This window comes from Rutilus rutilus, assembly GCF_951802725.1.
Source record: "Rutilus rutilus genome assembly, chromosome: 12".
Taxonomy (NCBI): domain Eukaryota; kingdom Metazoa; phylum Chordata; class Actinopteri; order Cypriniformes; family Leuciscidae; genus Rutilus; species Rutilus rutilus.
This window is the reverse complement of record NC_140217.1, coordinates 13,400,789-13,423,033: the sequence shown is the minus strand read 5'-3', so window position 1 is coordinate 13,423,033 and position 22,245 is coordinate 13,400,789. Positions and strand designations below refer to the sequence as shown.

General features: G+C 39.9%; 1 protein-coding gene across 1 annotated transcript; it reads left to right on the top strand.

The window, feature by feature from the left end:
* Positions 1-569: 569 nt before the first annotated feature.
* On the top strand, positions 570-18,224 carry LOC311300911 (delayed-rectifier potassium channel regulatory subunit KCNS2). The gene is made up of 3 exons (XM_084425581.1): positions 570-791; positions 13,162-14,141; positions 15,372-18,224. The coding sequence occupies exons 2-3, from the start codon at positions 13,176-13,178 to the stop codon at positions 15,852-15,854; spliced, it is 1,449 nt and encodes a 482-aa protein (XP_084281707.1). The 5' UTR covers positions 570-791; positions 13,162-13,175; the 3' UTR covers positions 15,855-18,224.
* The last annotated feature ends 4,021 nt before the right edge of the window (positions 18,225-22,245 follow it).

The window sequence follows — 22,245 nt, the reverse complement described above, 5'->3', positions numbered from 1 at the left end:
CTTCATTTCTTCTCTTCCCTAGCTGGTTTCCTAATCTAGTTGTCTAATAAACCTGGTATTGTGTAGCCTACTACAACGTTTTTGTTGGCTCTTTGATGAATGCTTTGTTACTCTTTTGTAAGTATGTATTTAGCAGAAGATTTTATCCAAAGCGACATGTAATGTCCTAATGACAGGTTGTCCCACCCTTGCGCCAGTATATGTAATCAGAGAAGAGATGTTGCAAGAAGGAGGGGAAATTATTTTGAATAAACAATATGATGAATGAAAAAAAATAGTGATGTGCATGGATAAGTATTTATTTATAATAAATACTGCAATATTCCATACATTTTTTTTTTTTTTAAATGGTTTGATTTCATGGTGACTTTAACAAACTTTTTTTCCCTTTTTTTTGACTGTTCTATCTCAATAGGCTACTTAATGCGTCTTGACTGATTAACAGGATATGTAAATAGGCCATACGTTCATTCAAGAATTCACGTTCCTATGAACTGCAGTGTTTGACTGCTAGGGTGTGTTTCCGCGCCTGACTGGACACATGCGCATCATTTCACATCGAAGCAGCAGGAGCGGTGGGAAAATGAGCTTGTGTCGGATGAGGAGCAATTTGTTGCGAACCGAGAAGACAGACTGATATTAGAGGAATACAATATTTACAAAATCTGAATATAGATTACTAGCCTGTAGATCACTGGATTGATACTTTTTGGCATCTTACACACGCGCCGTAAACAAACGAATAATCACATGAAAAGAAAACAAGTGGAGAACAAACAGTAACATCTGTGGTAGGTTTCCTTTTTAATTATATAACCTATGCTGATAATTAGGAAGAACAAATGCATTAAAAGCAGAGATATAACATTTGCTTTAAATGTGATGTTTTTGGTTTCACAGCTCTATCAAAACATGCTTAAGATAGACGTGCATTACAAGGTTAAAGAGAAGCGCATATGGCAGTACAATGACAGAAAGAACAAAATGTATGAAATCTGAACGATTTGTTGTGTGTTTAAAGGCATAGCGATACACAGTTTCTTAAGAACAACTGTTAGCCTTTGATACGCTTTCGATTTAATACAGTGCTTGCAAGCAAATGTAGCCTATTAGGCCAAATACTTTTTTCTTTTAATAGGCTATAAAGGATGTGAGCATGTGTGTGAACTGTCACGTCCTATTTGGACGGTAGCTAATTGTTTCAGGGACATATGGTCAGAATTTACATAGTTTTGAGGGTTCCTGAATTTAACAGTCTTTTGGAAATATTTAATTTATTTAAATGTATTTATCCTTTGACCACTGCCAGTTGCGCTGTTCGGTAGGCTAATGTGTGTTTTAATGAGGGGGGCATCTTACCCCAAGGGTCTAATTTGATCTTTTTATTTCAAAATAAAAACTATAACTTTAAATCCAAAAACACTCATTAACAAATATCTGTACACACACACACACACACACACACACACACACACACACACACACACACCACTGGATAGCATTAAAGACACACAGTTTATTTATTTTTAATTAGAGTTAATTCTAGGAATCACTGGCTTCTATGTAAACTGTATCCCTGCTGAGACCTTTTTTTTATATCCACAGTGTGTGGATGTTGTCAACATTAAACTGCTTGGTTAGAACGGTATTGTGAATAATGGGCCTATACTGTATTTTTTATTTAGTTAGTGTGGACTACTTAAAGGCAAGGTAGGCATTTGTTCCAGAAACAGCCAAGGTCTTTTAACCTCTTGATAGCAATCACTAATTTAAGTGGTCTAAATGTATTTAAATGTATATAGCCTATATATATTCTTGGGAAGTTGTAGGACCATAAAAGGTTTGTCCAGTCATTGCATTTGGTCCAAATCCAATCCTATACCTGTCTGTCAACATATGTATTTTCATACCTCCGCACACCCTGCTCGTGCAGACATCACACGTCATCAGCGCTTTTAATGCTATGCAGAGTTAAACAGATGTCAGTCACCAAGCACTGCAAACGAAACACTGCACCCGCCACCTTTTATAAATATTCCTGAAAACAACGAGCTTAGGTACTACCGCCAACCCTATCCCACCCTGAACTGTCTGTTTGTTCTTCATCATCGCTGTTTTAAGACTGCATTGAAACTGTATCATCTACATGTATGGACTGTGTACGAATAGCAGTAGCATCATTGATCCCGTCGAGTTTACCTCTGGTTCAGTCATCTCAAAGCTCAAAGCTCAGTCATCCAGCCCCGCCTCTGCTGGATGCCTGCAGCCCTTCGTCTTCACCGGTGACGTCTTGCTGTGAATAGAAGGCTCAGGTCATACAATCACCAGCCTCGCCTGAGCAAGAGGAACTTTTGGCTCCGCCTCTGGCATCTGATCCCTTCACCGCACATTGGCCCGTTGACCTGTCGGCTTCGCCTTGGCTCCTCCCATGCCTTCCAGTACCAGCGGTGTTGGTCAGTACCATCAGCTCCTAGTCTGCGCACTGAGATCCATCAGTTTCACCTCCATCGGTCGTCCCCCAGATGTCGTCAGCCAAGTCATCAACATGACTCCTCCCAAAGTCGTGCCTTCCGGGAGGGGACGTACTGTCACCTTCATTTATATAGTGCTTTTAACAATATAGATTGTTTCAAAGCAGCTTTACAGTGATATTAGGAAATTACAGTAACAGATATTGTTTTGGCTTTAAAGCAGCTCTAGAATAAAGTTATTGTCCAGCTAAAGTTAGTTTTGATTGATTCACTTTTGTTGCAAAGATCATTAATTATAACTTAGGGGCCACTAACACGGCACCACTCTAACAGCAAACACTCAATCCTTCTTATGATGTAACGAGTACATCAGGATTTAAGTGTTCCCGGTTCCGGCTGACCTAATCTATGCCGCCACATTGAATTATAGAAGTTTATAATAGGTCAAAGAGATGTGTTTTTAGTCTAGATTTGAACTGACAGAGTGTGTCTGCTTTCCGGACAATGTTAGGAAGACTGTTCCAATGTTTTGGTGCTAAATAGGAGAAGGATCTACCACCAGCAGTCGATTTTGATATTCTAGGTATTACCAACTGGCCGGAATTTTGAGATCACAATAGCCTTGAATGACTATAATGCGTTAATAGCTCGCTCAAGTACTGGGGAGCTAAACCATTTAATGCTTTGTAAGTAATCAGCAATATTTTAAAATGTATACAATGTTTAATAGGGAGCCAATGCAGTGTTGACAGAACCGGGCTGATATGGTCATACTGTCAAGGGATGCACACACAAACGGGTAAGATCCAATAGCAGTTTATTTAAGGGTAATCCATAATCGTAATCCAGGCAGGCAAAAGGTCATAGTCCATACAAAGCAGTCCAACACGAGAAACAAACAAGAAAACAACCGGGAGCAGAACTCAGAAGTGCCAGGTGACATACAACAAGGACTCAGTGACAATGACTGAACAGACATGGTATAAATACACAGATACTAACAAGGTGAGGGGGTACAGCTGCGTGCAATGATGAGTGATAATACAGACAAGGATGATGGGAAATGTAGTTCCTGAGTGTATGACACCGTGGGGAAAGAGGACCTCTAGTGGTTACCCAGGGATACACAAACCAGACACTGTGACATTACCCCCCCTCTAAGGAGCAGCTACCAGATGCTCCACTGAACCCCCCCCTCACAAAACGAGGGTCCAGGAGGGAGGTGGAACGGTGGAGGATCAGGGGGAGAGATGGGGGGCCAGGTCCATGGAGGGGAACAAAAACAGAAATTGATGGCTTAACAGGTGGCCAGGGCGGAGCAGACAGTCCATCGGGCGGCCAGGGCGGAGCAGACAGTCCATTGGGCGGCCAGGGCGGAGGCAACAGTCCATCGGGCGGCCAGGGCGGAGACTTCCCCTCGGGCAGCCAGTGCGGAGCAGGCTGTGCAGATGGCCAGGGTGGAACCTGCCATTCAGGAGACCAGTGCGTAGCCAGAAGCTTGAGCAGAGCAAGCAGCTTGGGCAGAGCCGGCAGGGCGAGCAGCTTGGGCGGGGCCGGCAGGGCGAGCTGCTCGGGAACGGCCTCTGGGATGACAGCGGGCTGTTCAGGGACGACCTCCAGGACGACAGCGGGCTGCTCGGGGACGACCTCCGGGACGACAGCGAGCTGCTCCGGGACGAAAGCGGGCTGTTCCGGGATGGCCTCCGGGACGACAGCGGGCTGCTCGGGGACGCCCTCCGGGACGACAGCGGGCTGCTCGGGGGGGGCCTCCGGGACGTGTACAGTCTCTGGATCGGCAGACGTGACGTGAACCGTCTCTGGATCGGCAGACGTGACGTGAACCGTCTCTGGATCGGCAGACGTGACGCCCTCCATGTCTTGAGGGACAGTGGACGCCTGCTTCCTCCACCTCTTCCTCCTCCGTTTCTGAAGGTGAGGCGGTGACATCAAACCTACCGCCTCTGGGGATGCTGTGACGTCCTTGACCGCCTCTGGGGGTGTTACAGTCTCCTGCAAGGGTATGGCAGCCATCTTGTTAGGAGACAAAGGCGGGACTGGTGTATCCCACTGGCTACGATGATGAAGGTAACTGGTGAATCCCCAAAAGTCCAGAATCTCCAGCCCCTTCATTTCCCACCCCGGCAATGGGTCGTCAAGACACTTATTAAAAAGGTCCTTGAGTGTGGCATCATTATAATTCATGCCTGACGAAAGGGAAAAAAACATCTGAGCCAGACAACCCACCGTCTGGCCCTGCTGGCGTAGGGCCATCAAATTTTGGAATCTTCCCCTCCTCTCCTTTTCTGTGTTAGGGGGAAGGATACGAAACCCCATAATGCTGGATCTTTTCATTGACGGAGTCCTTCTGTCACGGGATGCACACACAAACGGGTAAGATCCAATAGCAGTTTATTTAAGGGTAATCCATAATCGTAATCCAGGCAGGCAAAAGGTCATAGTCCATACAAAGCAGTCCAACACGAGAAACAAACAAGAAAACAACCGGGAGCAGAACTCAGAAGTGCCAGGTGACATACAACAAGGACTCCGTGACAATGACTGAACAGACAGGGTATAAATACACAGATACTAACAAGGTGAGGGGGATCAACTGCGTGCAATAATGAGTGATAATACAGACAAGGATGATGGGAAATGTAGTTCCTGAGTGTATGACACCGTGAGGAAAGAGGACCTCTAGTGGTTACCCAGGGATACACAAACCAGACACTGTGACACATACTTCCTGGTTCTGGTAAAAACTCTAGCTGCTGGGTTTTGGACCAGCTGTAGTTTGTTTATTAAGTATGCAGGGCAACAACCCATAATAGAATAATAGCATTACAATAAGCTAGCCTTGATGTCATGAACGCATAACTTTCAAATGAAAGATTGGTATCAAAGAGCACACCCAGGTTCCTAAACGACGACGAAGACTTGACAGAGCAGCCATCAATTGTTAGACAGTATTCTAGGTTATTATGTGAGGATGTTTTTTGTTCAATAATTAGAATCTCTTTTTTTTTTTTTTCAGAATTAAGTTGTAGGAAATTACTAGTCATCCAGTTTTTTATATCAGCTATGCATTCCGTTAATTTTGTGAATTGGTAAGTTTCGTTAGGGCTTTAAGAAATATAGAGTTGAGTATCATCAGCATAACAGTTTAAACTAATTCCATGCTTCCTGATGATATCTCTCAAGGGTAGCATGTACCAGAGTGAACAGCAAAGGTCCTAGCACTGAGCCTTGTGGTACGCCATACTGAACTTTTGATCGATAAGACATCTCTTCATTTACTGCTACAAACTGATAACGGTCAGATAAGTATGATTTAAACCATGCTAATGCAATTCCACTAATGCCAACATAATTTCCAAGTCTATTTAAAAGAATGTTGTGGTCGATAGTATCAAATGCAGCACTAAGATCGAGTAACACTAATAGAGAGATACATCCACGATCGGATGATAAGAGCAAATCTTTTGTGACTCTAATGAGAGCAGTCTCAGTACTATGGTACGGTCTAAATCCTGACTGAAAATCCTCGCAGATATCATTTCTTTCTAGAAAGGAACATACTGTAGATTGGTAGATTCGAGATCGGCCTGTAATTGGCTAATTCTGTACGATCAAGTTGCATTTTTGCAAGCGGTTTAATCATAGCCAGCTTAAAAGTTTTTGGTACGTATCCTAATGACAAAGATGAATTAATGATATTAAGAAGATGATCTATGACCTCTGTAAGCATCTCTTTCAGTAGCTTAGTCGGTATAGGGTCTAACATACATGATTTAACGAGTTTAGAAAGTTCTTCCTCTCCTATAGCAATGAATTAATCTAATTTTTCCTCAAGGAGACTACAATGCACTGCCTAATGCGATACTAGACGGTTGCATAGTTATAATTTTCTCCCTGATATTATCAATCTTGTAAGTAAAGAAGTTCATAAAGTCATTATTGCTGTGCTGCTTGGAAAACGTCTGGGGTTGAAGCTTTATTTTTCGTTAATTTAGCCACTGTTTCAAATAAATAACTAGAGTTTTGTTTATTTTCTTCTAATAGGGTTAAAAATTAAGCAGATCTACCTCTCTGTACGCAATCGTGCTATCTTTCCATGAAATGCTAAAAAAAACCTCACTATCGAGTGCTTCTAAGCTATCTGGGATGCTGAGGAAATGAAAATGATCAGGAATATTTTTAATAAAGCAATCTTTAGTGGCAGAAGTGATAGGTCTAACATATTTGTAACATAGAGTCACAATTATGTTCTGTTAAATTCATTTTCATGGACTCTTCAGTCCCGTTAGGGTTAGAGTTATCTTCAGTCACGTTTCCTTTGCTTCACTTTGAAATAATGAGATAACAAAATAGTGCATTAATAATTGACCATCATTGAGAAAAATGGGACAAAATCAGCAAATACAATTTAGATAGTGAGACACTGGCGGTCAGTCTGTTTTCTATATTTTTATAGTAATAAAGGATATATAGTCCAAAAGAGACAAATACGGATAATTATAAGATAATCCTTAATGAATCAAGTAAAACGTTTACAGTTACAGCATTTAAAACATTTACAGTTATATCGGTAGAACATTTATGTGTTATGGTTCAACTCACGCCACGGTAACTGATGTATTATTTAGGAGCATGTATAAGTGTACATTTGGAAAAATATATGTAGAGGCAATTTTCATCACATTATGTTCATCATGTTAACGGCACTTTTTTTTTTACTGTTTTAATCAACTGAAAGCCCTAAAAGTTTGAAAAAAATGTGGACTTCCCATAAATCTCTGTATGTGTCACGCATAGTTGTAGAAGCAGACGATGATGAAGAAGATTAGGTTAAAAGTCTTTCAATTTAAGTCCATTTGCCGCAGTGTATAGTTGTCATTTTCTTTTTGTAAGTATTTTTCTGATGAAACATTATCCATGTTTTAAACAACCAAATAAAGGATTAAAAATTTTTTATTAAAAAAAGGTATTCACTTCCTTCCTGTCATATGAGGCTGTCAACTTCCTACCACTACTACCAGGAAGCATGGTGAAGGCAAACCCTCTCAAAGAAAGGTCATTTTCATGTTACTAATAAGTATTTTTTGTTGATATATACTGTATCTACATAATCATGAAGCTCTCCAGAATCATCCAAACAAAACAAATCTGACTTTTTTGTAAGCTTAGTCAAAAGTCCCAGGGTGGGCAAATGCCTTGTAAGGAAATGGGGTATACTGTGGGTATACTCAATTTAAATATTGCACTGAGAAAAAGGATTTAAGAACTGGGGTGTGCTATTTGAAAGCAATCTGTCATTTGAAAGCCACATTGCTAATATTTGTAAAATCACATTTTTAAATTACGATACATGCTCTTAATGTCAAATGCAGAAGAGTTAATTCATGCATTTTTGACCTCAAGGTAAGATTATTATAATGCATTACTGGGTGGATGCCCTACTTCAGTTTGTCTAAAATGCAGCAGCTTGTATGGAAGTAAAATAATGCCAAATGTTTTTGAAACAAAAAAGCCTGTTGAATTGCACTACTTAAAAAAAAAAAAAAAAGGCATTGCATTAACCATGCTTGCTTTTTAATGCATTGTATTTTAGGTCTTGTATTCTTATGGGCTGAAATTCAACATAGTTGAATATTTAAGCTGTGAATATTTCAATTCAAAACATTTCAAACACATTTTCATTATTAAAAATTCAATAATCCATATTCACCTTTCATATTTCACTTCCAAAATATCCAAACTGTTTAAAAATACAACCTATAATATTCAACAGGCAAATTTTGGTCCATTTTATTTTGCTTTGCAAATTCACTTCCACAAATTCAGTGGTTCAAATTCGACAGTAAATTCAACATTGACATCCAGGAACTGCAGGAAAAGCAGTAGATTGCTGAGCATACTCTCCATCTGCTGTTAGTCAACCTCACCAGCAAGTAGTGCAAAAGCGCGTGTTGTAGACGAAGACCAGCAACAGTTAGAGCAAGCCATTCATTCATAAAAACTCATCTCAGTACTCAGTACTTGTTTCCTGTTACGACTGTTTGGAGCGTTCATGTTTTGAGTTCATGCCACGTCATGTCTTTGTTTTACATTTGATCTTGTTAAAGGTGCATTGCGCGAGAGTCTGAGTTTTCGCAGAACTACGCCCCCTCTGGCGGCAAGCGAAACTGCAACCAGAGGTGTGCACGCTCACGGACCACACGCACACGCACGCTTGCACGAGCTCGAGCTGGTCATAACCCAAGGAGCATCAGCCGCACAAATCTTTTGTTTACAATCATAATGTCTTCAGAGGTAATAAAGTTTTAAATCTGCAAGTAATTTAAAATATGTGAAAGGAAAGGCAATTGAGTAAATAACACACTTATGTGTGAGGGAAAAAATGGGGGTAGTAGAAAACTTCGTTTTTTATTCCCATCTATCTCCATGTTGAACTGTGTTATGTGTTTACTGTATCCACTTATGACTATTATTATGGAAACACGTTCATGAACAATATAAGTTATAACTTTGTAAAAGCTCAAAATTGTAATCATGATACCATACCATACACAATCGGTCAACAAAGTACACCCAAATGTCTCAAGGTAATAAACAATCAAGTGGCACTATGACGTTACCATAAAAGCCAAACAGGCTAATCCGCCGAAGATTTGCGGGGGTTTAGCCTGTTTTATTGATCAGCTAAGTAGCATATTCCAATAGCAATACATCGTAATTAAGCAGTAATTTGCTCAAAATTTGTGTCTAAGTATCTAACTTATATATCAGCATTTTATATCACAATCATTCTGAACCTGATCACTGACAATGGTAAGTTAGTAAAACCTATTCCGATTGTACATTTATCTAGCTTACGCTAAAGCATTACACATTTTATGGATCGTCATTTATTGTCATTATTGGCCGTATCAGACATTAGAGAATGGGATATATCTTACCTTTTTATCAAGAAAAAAGCCAACTGAGGATCCCGTTTGAGCCCTAGAGCAGACCGGAGATCTCTCCATTTGTTGAAAGCCTTCCCTATGTTTACTCTCGTCTTACCCCGACGCCTGTCTGACTCCAATTTGGACCTTTTGGTTGCACTAGACAAAAGTTCTCTTTTTTTTTTTTATCTTACGTGGAGTTTGCGTTGGTGTTTGAAATGAACTACAAGCCGGTCTCTTAGAATCCATTTTCTACGGAGAATGGCGGCGTCGGCGCATACACAAACCTGCCAGACATATGAGCGTGCCGTGAACGCGCATGACGTCACGCCCAGTCTCAGATTCCGACCCGAATCCCTCTTATTTATTTTACTGTACAGGATTATAGAGGCAATCGCAGTGATCAGAGAAGGGCTCAGTCAGCCCATCAGGCAATTGTTTAAGCATGTATGGGTTAGAAAACGGGTATTTTTAACATGAAAAGTTGCGCAATGCACCTTTAAGGAAATAAATGCTGCACTTGGGTTCTTCAAACTTGCCTTCAGTGGACTTCATGACACACTGACACTAAAGGCTTTATACTTCAAGTGAAATCGAAGAACGAACTGATGTAATGTCATTTCAAACAAAATCAGGCCAAAACAAACTTTGTTTGGAATTCGTTTTGGGAGTTCGAAACAGCTCGCCAAAACGAACTTTCTGGAAAGTTTGCTACGGCTGGTAAACACTTTTGTTCAACCATTGGTCCGTGGCAATTACGTAATAGATTTCAAGTGGAAATCTTTTCTAGTTAATTTCTCCTGTTCAGTCAGTCGAGGTCCATGAGTGAAAACATGAACACAATGGAGAGCTGCTTTATAGTAGAAAATTAAGTTGTACTTCTGATGAAACGAGACATGTGCCGAATTACAGAACTCGTGCAAACAAATCTACATTGCAATGATCAGATGCTTTTCTTATGCTATATTAAAAAATGCTTGCTGTTTTCTCAATTTTGTTGTGTTTATTTTGTTATTGAGAGGAAAGCGCGCAGCACATTTACATATTCATCTAACCATTGCTCTCAACAGTGTGGGTGTTGTCGGATGTTCGCTAACAGTAAATCGCTGGTTATGTGTTTCAAACTTCATTTTAAAAAGAAAAAGACCTTCGCTGTGAGTATATCAGGGCCTTTATCAGATGAGAACAAAAATCAATTTGTTTAATAATTTATACATTTAGCAACATCAACACTGTTATTGAACTAAACTGAATTAACATTGAACAGACTTGAGTTGAATAATAATACTGTTGTCTTTTTAGAGCTGCTTGATATTTATGTAGCCTACATAAAAAAGTACTCACTTTTACTCAATTAAAAAAGTATACATTTACTTAAATATTTCAGGGTATCTGTTCTTTTACTCAAGTATATGATTTGTATACTTCATACACCACTGACAATATGTACTGTAATAACTTTAAAAATAAGACAAAAAAAAAAATATATATATATATAAAAACTAGGGTTGTCTAAAAATGTTTACGCATTATTTTATTTTTTTACCGCAAATTAATAATTTGATCAAGTTTGACCCCAACAATTTCTCGTTGTTGCAGCACGAATGGTTACCTAGCTTTGTGTGATAAAGGCATGGCAAATGCGAGTAACACGATGACAGAGGAGACAGTGCCAGCTCTGCTGAACGGAAAGTTTCGTTATAAAATAATGTTGCTGATGTTAGCAAAGATGCTTCCGAGACAGGGTCAACAAACGACACTGGCGGAGTTTGTCAACAACAGCAAAGGTGCAATCGCTAAATGGATCACCACAGATTGCAGGCCCATTAACATAGTTCAGGACCGGGGGCCTCAGGACATCATTCAGAGCTTCTAGGTGGTGGAAAGTATGTATCCTGCTCCGTGGTGCTACCTGCACTATGTCATCTCCTGCGCACAATGGAGGTCTCTGATGTTGACCCTGCCTACATACATATTGCACTTCAATGCTGCATTCCCTAAGGACCTCAACGGGTGAAAGGATAACTCAAACCTGTGGTGGTTAAAGGTAGCAACTGCTCTAGATCCTAGGTTCAAGGAACTTAGGTGCCTGCCAAGAACAGAGAGGGGAGAGGTGTGGCAAAAGCTGAGTGAGATGCTAAAGAAAAGAGAACCAGCACCACAGACCGAGAAGAAGTGGAGCCAGAGCCACCAAAGAAGAAGATGGCCCTCCTACTGATGGGATCCGTCAGAGTCTCTAGAGAGGTACAAGCCAGAGCCCTGTGTCAGCATAGACACATATCTACTACAGTAGTGGTCGTCACAAGCAGGTGAATTTGGTAATCTGGCCCATATTGCAAAAAGATACTTTGAAAAAAGCCCATGTTCAGTTTGTGTTAATTTATTATAAGGGCTGTGCAGCTATTATGTTGGTCATTGATTTGAATGTGAGGAGGTGTGGTTTAATCTGAGATAGCGCGAGAGTGGATAATTTTTTTCCCATTCGGATCCTGAGGGAAAGCTGAGGTCCTGCAATCTTACCTGTAAAGCAGTAAAATAAGATAGATTAAAATCTCTTTCTGCAGCGCCTTCACTTTGTGAACTGCAGGATAGAATATTTGTGCTCTTGATTGGCAGCGGAAGGTATTAAACTTCACGCTGAAGTTTCCATAGTGACGATTCTTGAATAACCACATTTTAGAGTCATACATCAACGAGTAATACACATCCTAGATTTATATTCACCTGCATTTATTAGATGTTCTGTTTATTATCGCGGAGGATTCATCATGCATCAGGGGGCCTGAGACTGCAGCTCAACGACCAACTTCATATCGCTATTCGGACATCTGAACATCTTAAAGAACTTTAGAGACTAACACAGACTGTTGCAATCATTGTTTTCACTGCCTAATCACAAGACCAGCTAACATCTGTATCCTTGAAATTCAAATCTGTTGAAATAATTCATTGTTTATTTTGTTTATGACTGTTCACTCTGACTCTTCACAGACATTATGGCATTCAGTTTCTAAAATAGGCTTACTTATTGTTGCATTCAGTTGAGTTGATGTTACTTACTATGCAAAACATTTACAGTTAAGCTATTTGTGAATTTGTAGCAGACATTACTTTGTAACAGTTTTTGGTTTCTGCTAAATATGTCTGCAGTTCATATGGATGCCTCAACAAATTAAGAGATTGTTATTGAACACTTGTTAAATAAATGTTAATGATTGAGGTAACACAACTGAAGAATCTGTTTCCTTAAAGCAGTTTGTCATGCATTTATTTATTTATTTCAACACTGCAGGTTAAGTAAATCCTGATATTTTTACATTTGCGATTAATCGTGATTAATCACAGCCCATGACTGATTAACTCGATTACATTTTTTAATCGATTAACAGCACTAATAAAAACATTTCAAAATATATTTTTAAATAAAAAAGGATGAAAAGAGTTACATACATTTTGAAAGTTAAGAACTGTTATTCACAGAATAAGCTGAGGACTGCATCACACACCACAGGATTTTCTTTGTGGAGCCAAACAGTATGCAAATAACATGAGAACACAGTAATTGTGTAAAATTATAATCATATTGTGTAAAAATATATAGTGAAAAAAAAGAAGTACTCATAACCTCAGGAAGTGAAAAAAAAAACCCGGATGACACTTTAAGTACATGGATAATGTAAAACAAATCTCCAAAATGATTTTTGCCAGCCATACTAACACAAATTTCCTTTTTTCCATTACAGCGTGAAGGTAGACCATGGTGAAGGAACGACATCCTTGGTGGATTTTGGATCCTAAGGACCACCTTTTACACATCAATGTAGGTGGGTTGAGGCACACTCTATGCTCAAGCATTCTGAAGAAGTTTCCGGACACACGTCTTGGCCAACTCTTGTCTTGTGACTCAGAGGATGACATTCTACAGCTCTGTGATGACTTTGATGTTCAACAGAAAGAGTTTTATTTTGACCGTAACCCTGGTCTCTTCCCTTATGTCCTGCACTTCTATCAGACTGGCAAGCTGCATATTATGGATGAGCTGTGCATTTTCTCCTTCTCTCAGGAAATAGAGTACTGGGGAATCAGTGATTTTTTTCTGGACAGCTGCTGTAGTTACCGTTACCTTGATCGTAAACTGAAGAGACATCATACATCCTGGGATGAAGAGAGTGATGTTAGCAGTGTGGATACATCAGTTGATGAGATTTCTGATCTGAACAAAGATATTGAGCACTTCCATGAAATACGTTTTGGAAACATTCGGAAGTGTCTGTGGCTAACATTGGAAAATCCAGGTTATTCAATCCCTAGCAAAGTTTTCAGCTTGCTTTCCATTTGTGTGGTGTTAATATCAATTGCCACCACGTGTATCAATAGCATTCCAGAATACCAAAAATTTGATGAAAGTGGTAATCCAATTGAAGACCCAACTATGCATGTATTAGAAGTGTTCTGCATCTGCTGGTTTACCTTTGAGGTAGTAACTCGCATGCTTCTTGCTCCAAACCATCGCAAATTCTTCTTGCTACCACTAAACGTGATTGATATCATCTCAGTGATGCCAATATACATCACAATCTTTTTTGATCTGGTCATTGGGAGTGAGTCAGAGCTGGGCAACTTGGGAAAACTGGTCCAGGTGCTGCGGCTGATGAGAATCTTCAGGGTGCTAAAGTTGGCTAGGCATTCAACAGGGTTAAGGTCACTAGGTGCTACTCTACGGGTGAGATTACACTGCCATTGTGCAAGTGTATTTACAATCTGCATATTGTAGTGCAGAGGTCTTCAACCCTGCTTCTGGGGACCCACTGCCCTTTAGGGTTTAGCTCTAACTCTAATCAAACACACCAGAAGCAGCTAATGAAGCTTTTCAGGATCGCTTGAAAATATACAGTCAGGTGTGCAGAAGCAGGTTGGAAATAAACTTTGCAGGACAGTGAGTTCCCAGGAGTTTGGTTGAAGACCTCTGTTGTAGTGGTGTTTAATCCTGGACCTGGAGGGAGATTCATGCCACTCAACATTTTGTATGTGTCCCTGTTTGCATACAATCCACCATAAATAGTATCTGTCCCCGTGTCCCAATGTGCACCCTAAATGGTATGCGAGATTACAATAAGTGTGTCCCAAAGCATAGTATATGTTGAAAAGAGTATGCTAAAACTCCACGGATGGTCGACTACTGTGGTTCCCAAACTTTTTAGAGTGCCCCTGAGGCATTTACCATCCTTCTGCATACCCCCTCTCTTCCACTAAGACTGCAGTCACACCTTTTCCATTAAGGGACATTACTTATTATTCATATTAAATTTCACCTTCAACAACATTGTGAACTTAGAAAGAAGAATTGTATTTTAGACATTAAATGAGACAAGCCAGTTTATGGTGACATGATGCTTGTGACGTTATGTGACAAAACGGCACATAATGTCACAAGACACAATTTTCTTACATGGCAGTGTGCCTCATAACTTGCCTACTCTTCTGCTACATGGTATGTACTTTTCCTCACAAAAAGAGTAAATACTTTTAGTGCAAAGTATATGTAGGCGAATTGGAATGTAGCATCTGTTCAGTTCATGGAACTCTCTCTCAATGAGCTGAAATTCTGAATCAGGTTTGTTACATAAAGGGAGACGTGAAAAATGTGCAGTGCTGTGAGTCCCCAGGATCAGGATTGAAACCCACTGGCATATTGAATAGTTCTGACTGTAAATGTTTTGATTATGTCTTATTTAAGTATATTAATCCATGATTCCAGTCCCTAAACATACAGAAATAACATATTTCCCCCCCTACCTTGTCTTATAATTTTGTAAAGATTTCAATTCCACCCCATTTTTAAAAATTGAAATTAATTTTGAACATTCAGAATACTGAGTTTTGACAACTCAGTATATAAGTGCTACCTACATTTTACATGTAAAAAATATAATGTCTTTGTTTCTTTGTGTAGCACAGCTACAGAGAGGTTGGAATCTTATTACTGTACCTGGCAGTGGGTGTATCAGTGTTTTCTGGAATGGCTTACACTGCAGAATATGAGGAAGATGTTGGTTTGGACACAATCCCAGCTTGCTGGTGGTGGGGGACAGTTAGTATGACAACAGTGGGATATGGAGATGTGGTTCCAGTGACAGTGGCTGGAAAGCTGGCAGCATCTGGCTGCATCCTGAGCGGCACATTAGTTGTGGCACTACCCATCACCATCATTTTCAACAAGTTTTCACATTTTTACCGCAAACAAAAAGCTCTTGAGGCATCAGTGAGAAACAGCAACAACAAGAGGCTTATAATGAGACAACAGAGAAACAGTGGAGACACTGAAATACATGTGCATAGCCACTGTTTGGAGGATGGAGAAAAGGATGAAGATGTGACTTTTGAGGGAGTTGTCAACTATTGCTACGAAGACCATCCACTGACATATACACTCTGATGTGTCGACTATGCAAGAAAAGTGATTAGTTAAAGTTAAAGTCAAAGTCGTTACGGTTATACCAATATTAAACATCATATCCTGACTTAAAATACAGATGGGTGAAAAATGAAAGGAAAATCTGGGGATCCAGTGGCTCTGTTATGCTTATATTTGGGTCCACTTGTCGAGGGAAGGGTCATAGCAAATAAATACAAAGGGTTTTTCTCAATCGCAGTGCTGCATCCATGGCTTCTAGATTAGAGTCATCCTCAGCATTAAATGCTGGAATGAGACAGATTAGTAAAGGCCTGGGTATACTTCATTTTCCGCACTCTGTCTTTCGCACAGTTGAGTACGCAAGCCTTTCAAATTATACTCCTTTGGCCGTGACCATGGAAAGACTTGTTCGGCGCGTGTGCACAATTTGGTGGGTTCTGTTTTCAAGCACCCAAGTCACTCGCACACGCGCTGTTGTACACGCACGATCACAAAAATTGGGCTGCACGCGGACAGGGTGTGCGGCTGTCTGCGGACTCTTCTGATGATGAAAATTACATCACGCAGACTGTGCCATAAAGGTTTCTGTCCCTGCATTCAAAGCATGAGAATGCTATTAAAGTTAATTTGGGTAAAATATTTTACACTAAAACTCTTTATATCACCTGAATTTATTAATGCAATACACTGAATAAAAACCGTCTGGAGTACTATTCCACTGGTTCACATTATGAGCAGTTTAGCATTATGTGATTAATTTACATCAAATCAAAAGAAAACATGCGCTCTGAAATGTTGTTTTTGGTCTTGTATTTCATAATGAAACTGGAGTAGCTCAGCTTAGTAGCTCAGTTGGAATGTGTGCAAAGGATTGTCATGTCACATTTATTTAAATCAGTCATTATTCAGCTCAGTTTAGTTCAATGTTTATTTAATTCAGTTCCATAACTGTGTAAGTGTTGCAAAATCTATCAATTATGAAACAACAAAGGTAGCTCAATTCAGTTCAAGTTTTGTTCCCGTCCAATAGTGTCAGTGCAGTCAAAACGCTAATATTTTCTGGAATATCAATTTCCTTTTAAACCCCATCTGATCAAGCCAAAGGCGACAGTGGAAAGGAACCGAAACCAAAACCGAAACCACCACCAAAAAATCAAAACCTTGTGAGGAACCAGGCTCAGCCGGGGGGCCAGTCCTACCTAGTTCTGGCCTAAATGAACAAACATGGTGTGATTTATGATTCCAGGCTGTATCACGAGTCAGACTTTGTGGACTGATATTTAAAATTTTGCATTCAACTCACTCCGCATTAAGTTTAGAATAGGCCAATAAACGTTGTAGTCTATCCATAAAATTGAAATATGAAGTTAGAGCTGCTGTTTAGCCAGCAGTAGAGAATTGACTTATCCATGACCATTTGCACAATGATCTTTCTAGTTGTTTAAGACTGTGTTACGGTCCAAGGCTATCATTAATAGCTGGTCATAGGGATATGTGCCAAGGGCTTGTCTATACGTTTGGGCGCTTAATATGAAAAGGATCTACCACCCGTGGTTGATTGTTATATTCTTTTCAGCAATAAAAGTGAAAGACAGAAATGCGATAGGATCTTGCTTGAGTACTGAGGAGCTAAACCATTTTGGGCTTTATAAGTAATTAGCAAGATTTTAAAATGTATATAATGCTTACAAGGCAGCCAATGCCTTGTTGACAGAACCGGTGAATATAGTAATCTTGGTTCTAGTAAACACTTTAGCTGCTGCATTTTGGACCAGTTGAAGTTTGTTTAATAAACCTGCTGGGCATCCACCCAGAAATGCAATACAATAATCTTGCCTTGATGTCATAGATGCATGAATTAACTTTTCTGCATTTACCATTGAGAATGTGTCGTAATTTAGAGATATTTTAAAGATGAAAAAATGGCTTTCAAATGACAGATTAATTTCAAATAGCACACCCTGGTTATTGACTGATGACGAAGACTTGACATAACATCTATCAAGAGACAGTATTCTAAGCTATTACTTGTGGAGGTTTTTGGTCCAGTAATTGAAACCTCTGTTTTTTCTAAAAATATCAGTGGAAGCTATTAGTCATCCAGTTTTTATAGCAATGGTCCTAGTACTGAGCCTTGCGGCATTGCATTCTAAACTTGAATAGTAATAAAAAAAAAAAAAATTCATGATTCATTATTGCTGTGCTGTTGGGAAATGTCTGAAACTGTTGATGCTTTATTTCTTGTCAATTTAGCCTCTGTACTATATCAAATAAATAAAATAAACCTCGGGTTGTGTTAGTTTTCTTCTAACAGAGATGAAAAATAAGCAGACCTAACCATTTTAAAGCCTTTAGAAACACTATTCTTCCACAGAATGTGAAATACCTCTAGTTTTTTATTCCTCAAGATGCACTCCATTTTCCAGGCTGCTCTCTTGAGGGTGTGAGTGTTCTCAATTTACCAGGGTGTCTGACTGTTCTTCTTTAAGCGCAAAGGAGCAACATAATCTAGAGTGCTAGAAAAGAGAGAATCTATATTTTCTGTTACAGCCAAGTTATTCAAAATGATCTTGTTTACTGAGAAGTTGAGAAAATTCAAGTAGACTGTTAATAAAGCAATCTTAGTAGAACTTATAGTTCTACCATATTTATAATATGGATTTGTTTTAGAAGCTTTGGCTAAATTCAACATACACAAGAGACTAGATAATGATTTTGAGATCTCACAGCTCTGCTTTAGAATTTCAACATTATCAGCATACATCCCGTGTGACTATATGAAATCTTATGATTACGGCAATGAGTGGGTCCTGACACATTGTCTAACCTTTAGAACATTAATCTGTTACCCGGGGGGGTACATTAATTTTATGTTTCCCTATCTGTCAGTCACCTCAACGTTGTGTCGATATACTGACACTAGGCATTGCTCTTGGGAGCCCCAAACACCTCTGATACTCCAGAAAAGGCCAGTAAGAATTTTCTCTAGCAAGAGAATATTTCCATAAAAGATACATTTTATTAAAAAGAGCAAACACGGATGAAAACGTCTTTTGAAAGATGCTTTTTTTGCCTGTGTATTTCTTGATGCGGTCGACACCTGCCTCCATCACACGGCCATGATTGCTGCTGCAATTTTGCCCATGCCATAACTGCGAGAGGGAATGTTGCGGTGGCAACTCTCGTACTTTTCAAAAGGCAGAGAGTCATAAAAGACCGGTGAGCACAGTGGACGATATGAGGGTACCAATGGAACCATTTCTGCCAGGTGTGTCCCCATGGTCCTTCCATTCCTCAGCATGCTGGTCTCTCCCAGTTGAGCTCATGGATTGGCTGAGCTCATGAAGTTTGGCGGCTCATCCTACGGCAAGCCTAATTTCTCATGCTGGACCCCCACCATCGGGTTTGGTAGCTCAGTTTGAGTCTGACAGAGTTGGCAGTCATGCTTGCCCGGGCCACCGCAGACATCATGCTGGAATGGAATCCTCCACCCTGTCCTGAGTGTTCGCGGTTGGATCATTGGTATCTAGGCTCGGAGCGCAACTCATAGTTGTGCTCAGCCCCAGAGCCTTTATTCCCGGAAGTGCATGAAGAGATGACAAAGTCGTGGAAGGCACCTTTTACTGCCTGGTCCCGCTTGGCAAGCTCTTGTAGCGTCTGGACCAATCAGACACATACAAATTGTTCATTATATTTAACCTATAATCCAGCAAACTCACTCTCCCAACAAAGGTCTGTGACCCATCCCTCGAAAACTGCAACTATCATCCCAAATGAAGTTAACACACAGGCAGAACCAGTTCTCTAGTTACAGGACACATAAAGACTGATAAGGATTATGACCACAAGGAATTTGCAGAGAGTTTTGACTCTCACTTAATTCTTGTTGAGAAGGACAAATAAACCCTTTTAATCCTATATATAACCACTTGAGAAATGTATAAACATGTATCTAATTTTCCCATCTTTTGATTTTCCTTTAATGGGTTTTGTATTCATTCTCACTTTTAAACTCTTTTGGATTAACGTTTCAGACTTGCAAACTATGGTTAACCAAAATCACATGTGTAGCATGTTTGGTCTGTACGAACTCCCCCATTTGTTAATATACATTACATTTTGCTAACGCATTAGTATTATAAGAATCTTGAAGGTACTTCTCTTAAACACCCAATCACATTACATATTCAAATGCCCTGCTAGAACACAAAGGATCGTAAAATTTCCTTATTAGCTCACACACCTCCAGAGGGTGTGACATCTTCACACTATAAAAATCACTGATCACAAGATCACACCTGGTCTTTCCGTTTTCTGAAAAATCCTGATGTGAAGATGATGCTGAGCTAGTCTTCGAAGGAGCCCTAAGTTTGTGCCAGACTGCGGCCTCGTCTTTCCATTCACCAAAGATCCTCTGACTCAACTGGTTCTTTGTCATTAAGACAACATCAGCAAAGATGACCTGGAGCCTAAACAAATTGCATCAGGACAGTTTTATTCTAATGGGCGAGACTTGCAAGTATCACACTTAGACTCATTATTTGATACACTGAGTATCCCTATCTACCTTTTAAAGAAGGGTTTGTTAGAATTAAAGACTGATAGTTTGCTCAAGGCTTGACCTGCTGAATTTCAAACAATGCTATAACTTCTCGCTTTCCTGTATTCTGCTTCAGCTCTCTTTCCCTTGGTAAACTGTATGCATGTATGTGTGTGTATGTTAGAGTAGTTTAAGTGTTTAGTCTAGTTAATAAAGTCTTGTTCATGTCACATGTAAAGTTGTTTGTGTTTCATGCTCATATACTGGAGTCCCTAATCATGCAGATTTTGACTAAATGCTCTGAGTAGTACTGTACAGTTAGAAAGTTATTTCCCATATCCCGGAAATTAACATTTCTTAAAATTAATAAATAATTAATTAATCGCTGGACGAACAGGTTAGTTGATTGTGGTATTAATTCTGCTACATCAAGTTAATTATGTTAACTGATCCAAATATTCATAAGTGTTTATATTCAGACTATTTTAGACTGGTCGGTATTGAGGTAAAAGTTAACTTACCTTTGATATATACATGAGGGTGGTGGTCACGAAGATGATTTGAAGTGTTTCCCCTTTTGTAGGGTCTTTCTTTTTGCATGTTCTGCAGACAGTGTGACCATCCTCTAATAAGTTTCCCTCAATACTTTTGTAAAATATTTTCGAAATATGACCACACCTCAGATTTGGTCCACTTAGAAGGCTGAAAAATCTCCCGAGCGCTGTCACTGCCTTCTTCTGCCATGTCTTCTCGTACAAAAAACAACTCACCTGCGTCAGACTGATGCTGACTGGATAGGATTTACCGCAAGTTTTCAAAATCACGATAATCAAACAGTTTTAACGCTAATTTAATTTTAAACAATAATACTAACCATCAGGACATTTTATCGTGGTTTATAATGAAACCGGTAATCGTTTCATCCCTTCATCCAATCATTCCAGACATTCCAGGGCATGTTAGTCTAGTTAGTCTCTAATGGCAAGGGCTTATAGTGCTGTTGGGCAGGCTGCCTCTCTTACCCGTATGTCCGAGGGAGTGGCTGGAATGCATATTCCACTTGCCAATACTCAATGGCCTTTTCTGAAGTATCAGAGGTGTTTGGGCCTCCCAAGTGCGTCCCTTAGTGTCAGTTCATCGACACAACGCCTCATTCCCTCCATCTGAGAATGGAGGTTGCAATAGTAACTGAGATAATTCATCTGATTTTAACTAGGTTTCTGTCAAACAGAGCACGTCTAGGCTGTGATCTGTGACATATTTAACAATCAGTGCTTTCACAGGAAAGGATCTGAAGTTCAGTAAGCCAATCTTTATCAAATGCTTGAAAGAAAAGCAGCACAACCCAAGGAGAGATGGAGACCATCTCTTTTCAACAGGTTAGGTCTTCCTCAAGATCTCATCCAAGTGTCTACAAATCCTATATTATTCTGTGAGCACCACTTCAACATCCAGCTATTCAGTGATGTCAATCTGCTATACATTATCTTCTCAGGCTTATTAATGGGTGAGTTACTGAGTGTGTAGAACCTGTTTGTAACTCTAACAGGAGAGTGGTGCTTTGTCTTGTAACTATGCTGTCTCACAGTCACCAAATCACCCTGATGCAGGGTGACGCTAAGCTAGTCATATCCAAAGCCTTGTCTAATATCTTTGCATTCTCACTAACCTCGATAATTTTCACTGCCACAGCACCTGAACGCTGTCCAGAGTCTGCTCCAGCACCCTTGTGATAGACGTGACCAGTAAAGGGAAAAAGAACGTCTCAGGTTACGACTGTAACCCTTGTTCCCTGAGAAGGGAACGAGACGCTGCGTCGAGATTCGACACATTGGGGAACGCCTTCAGCATGACGCGTCTGAAGTCTGTATA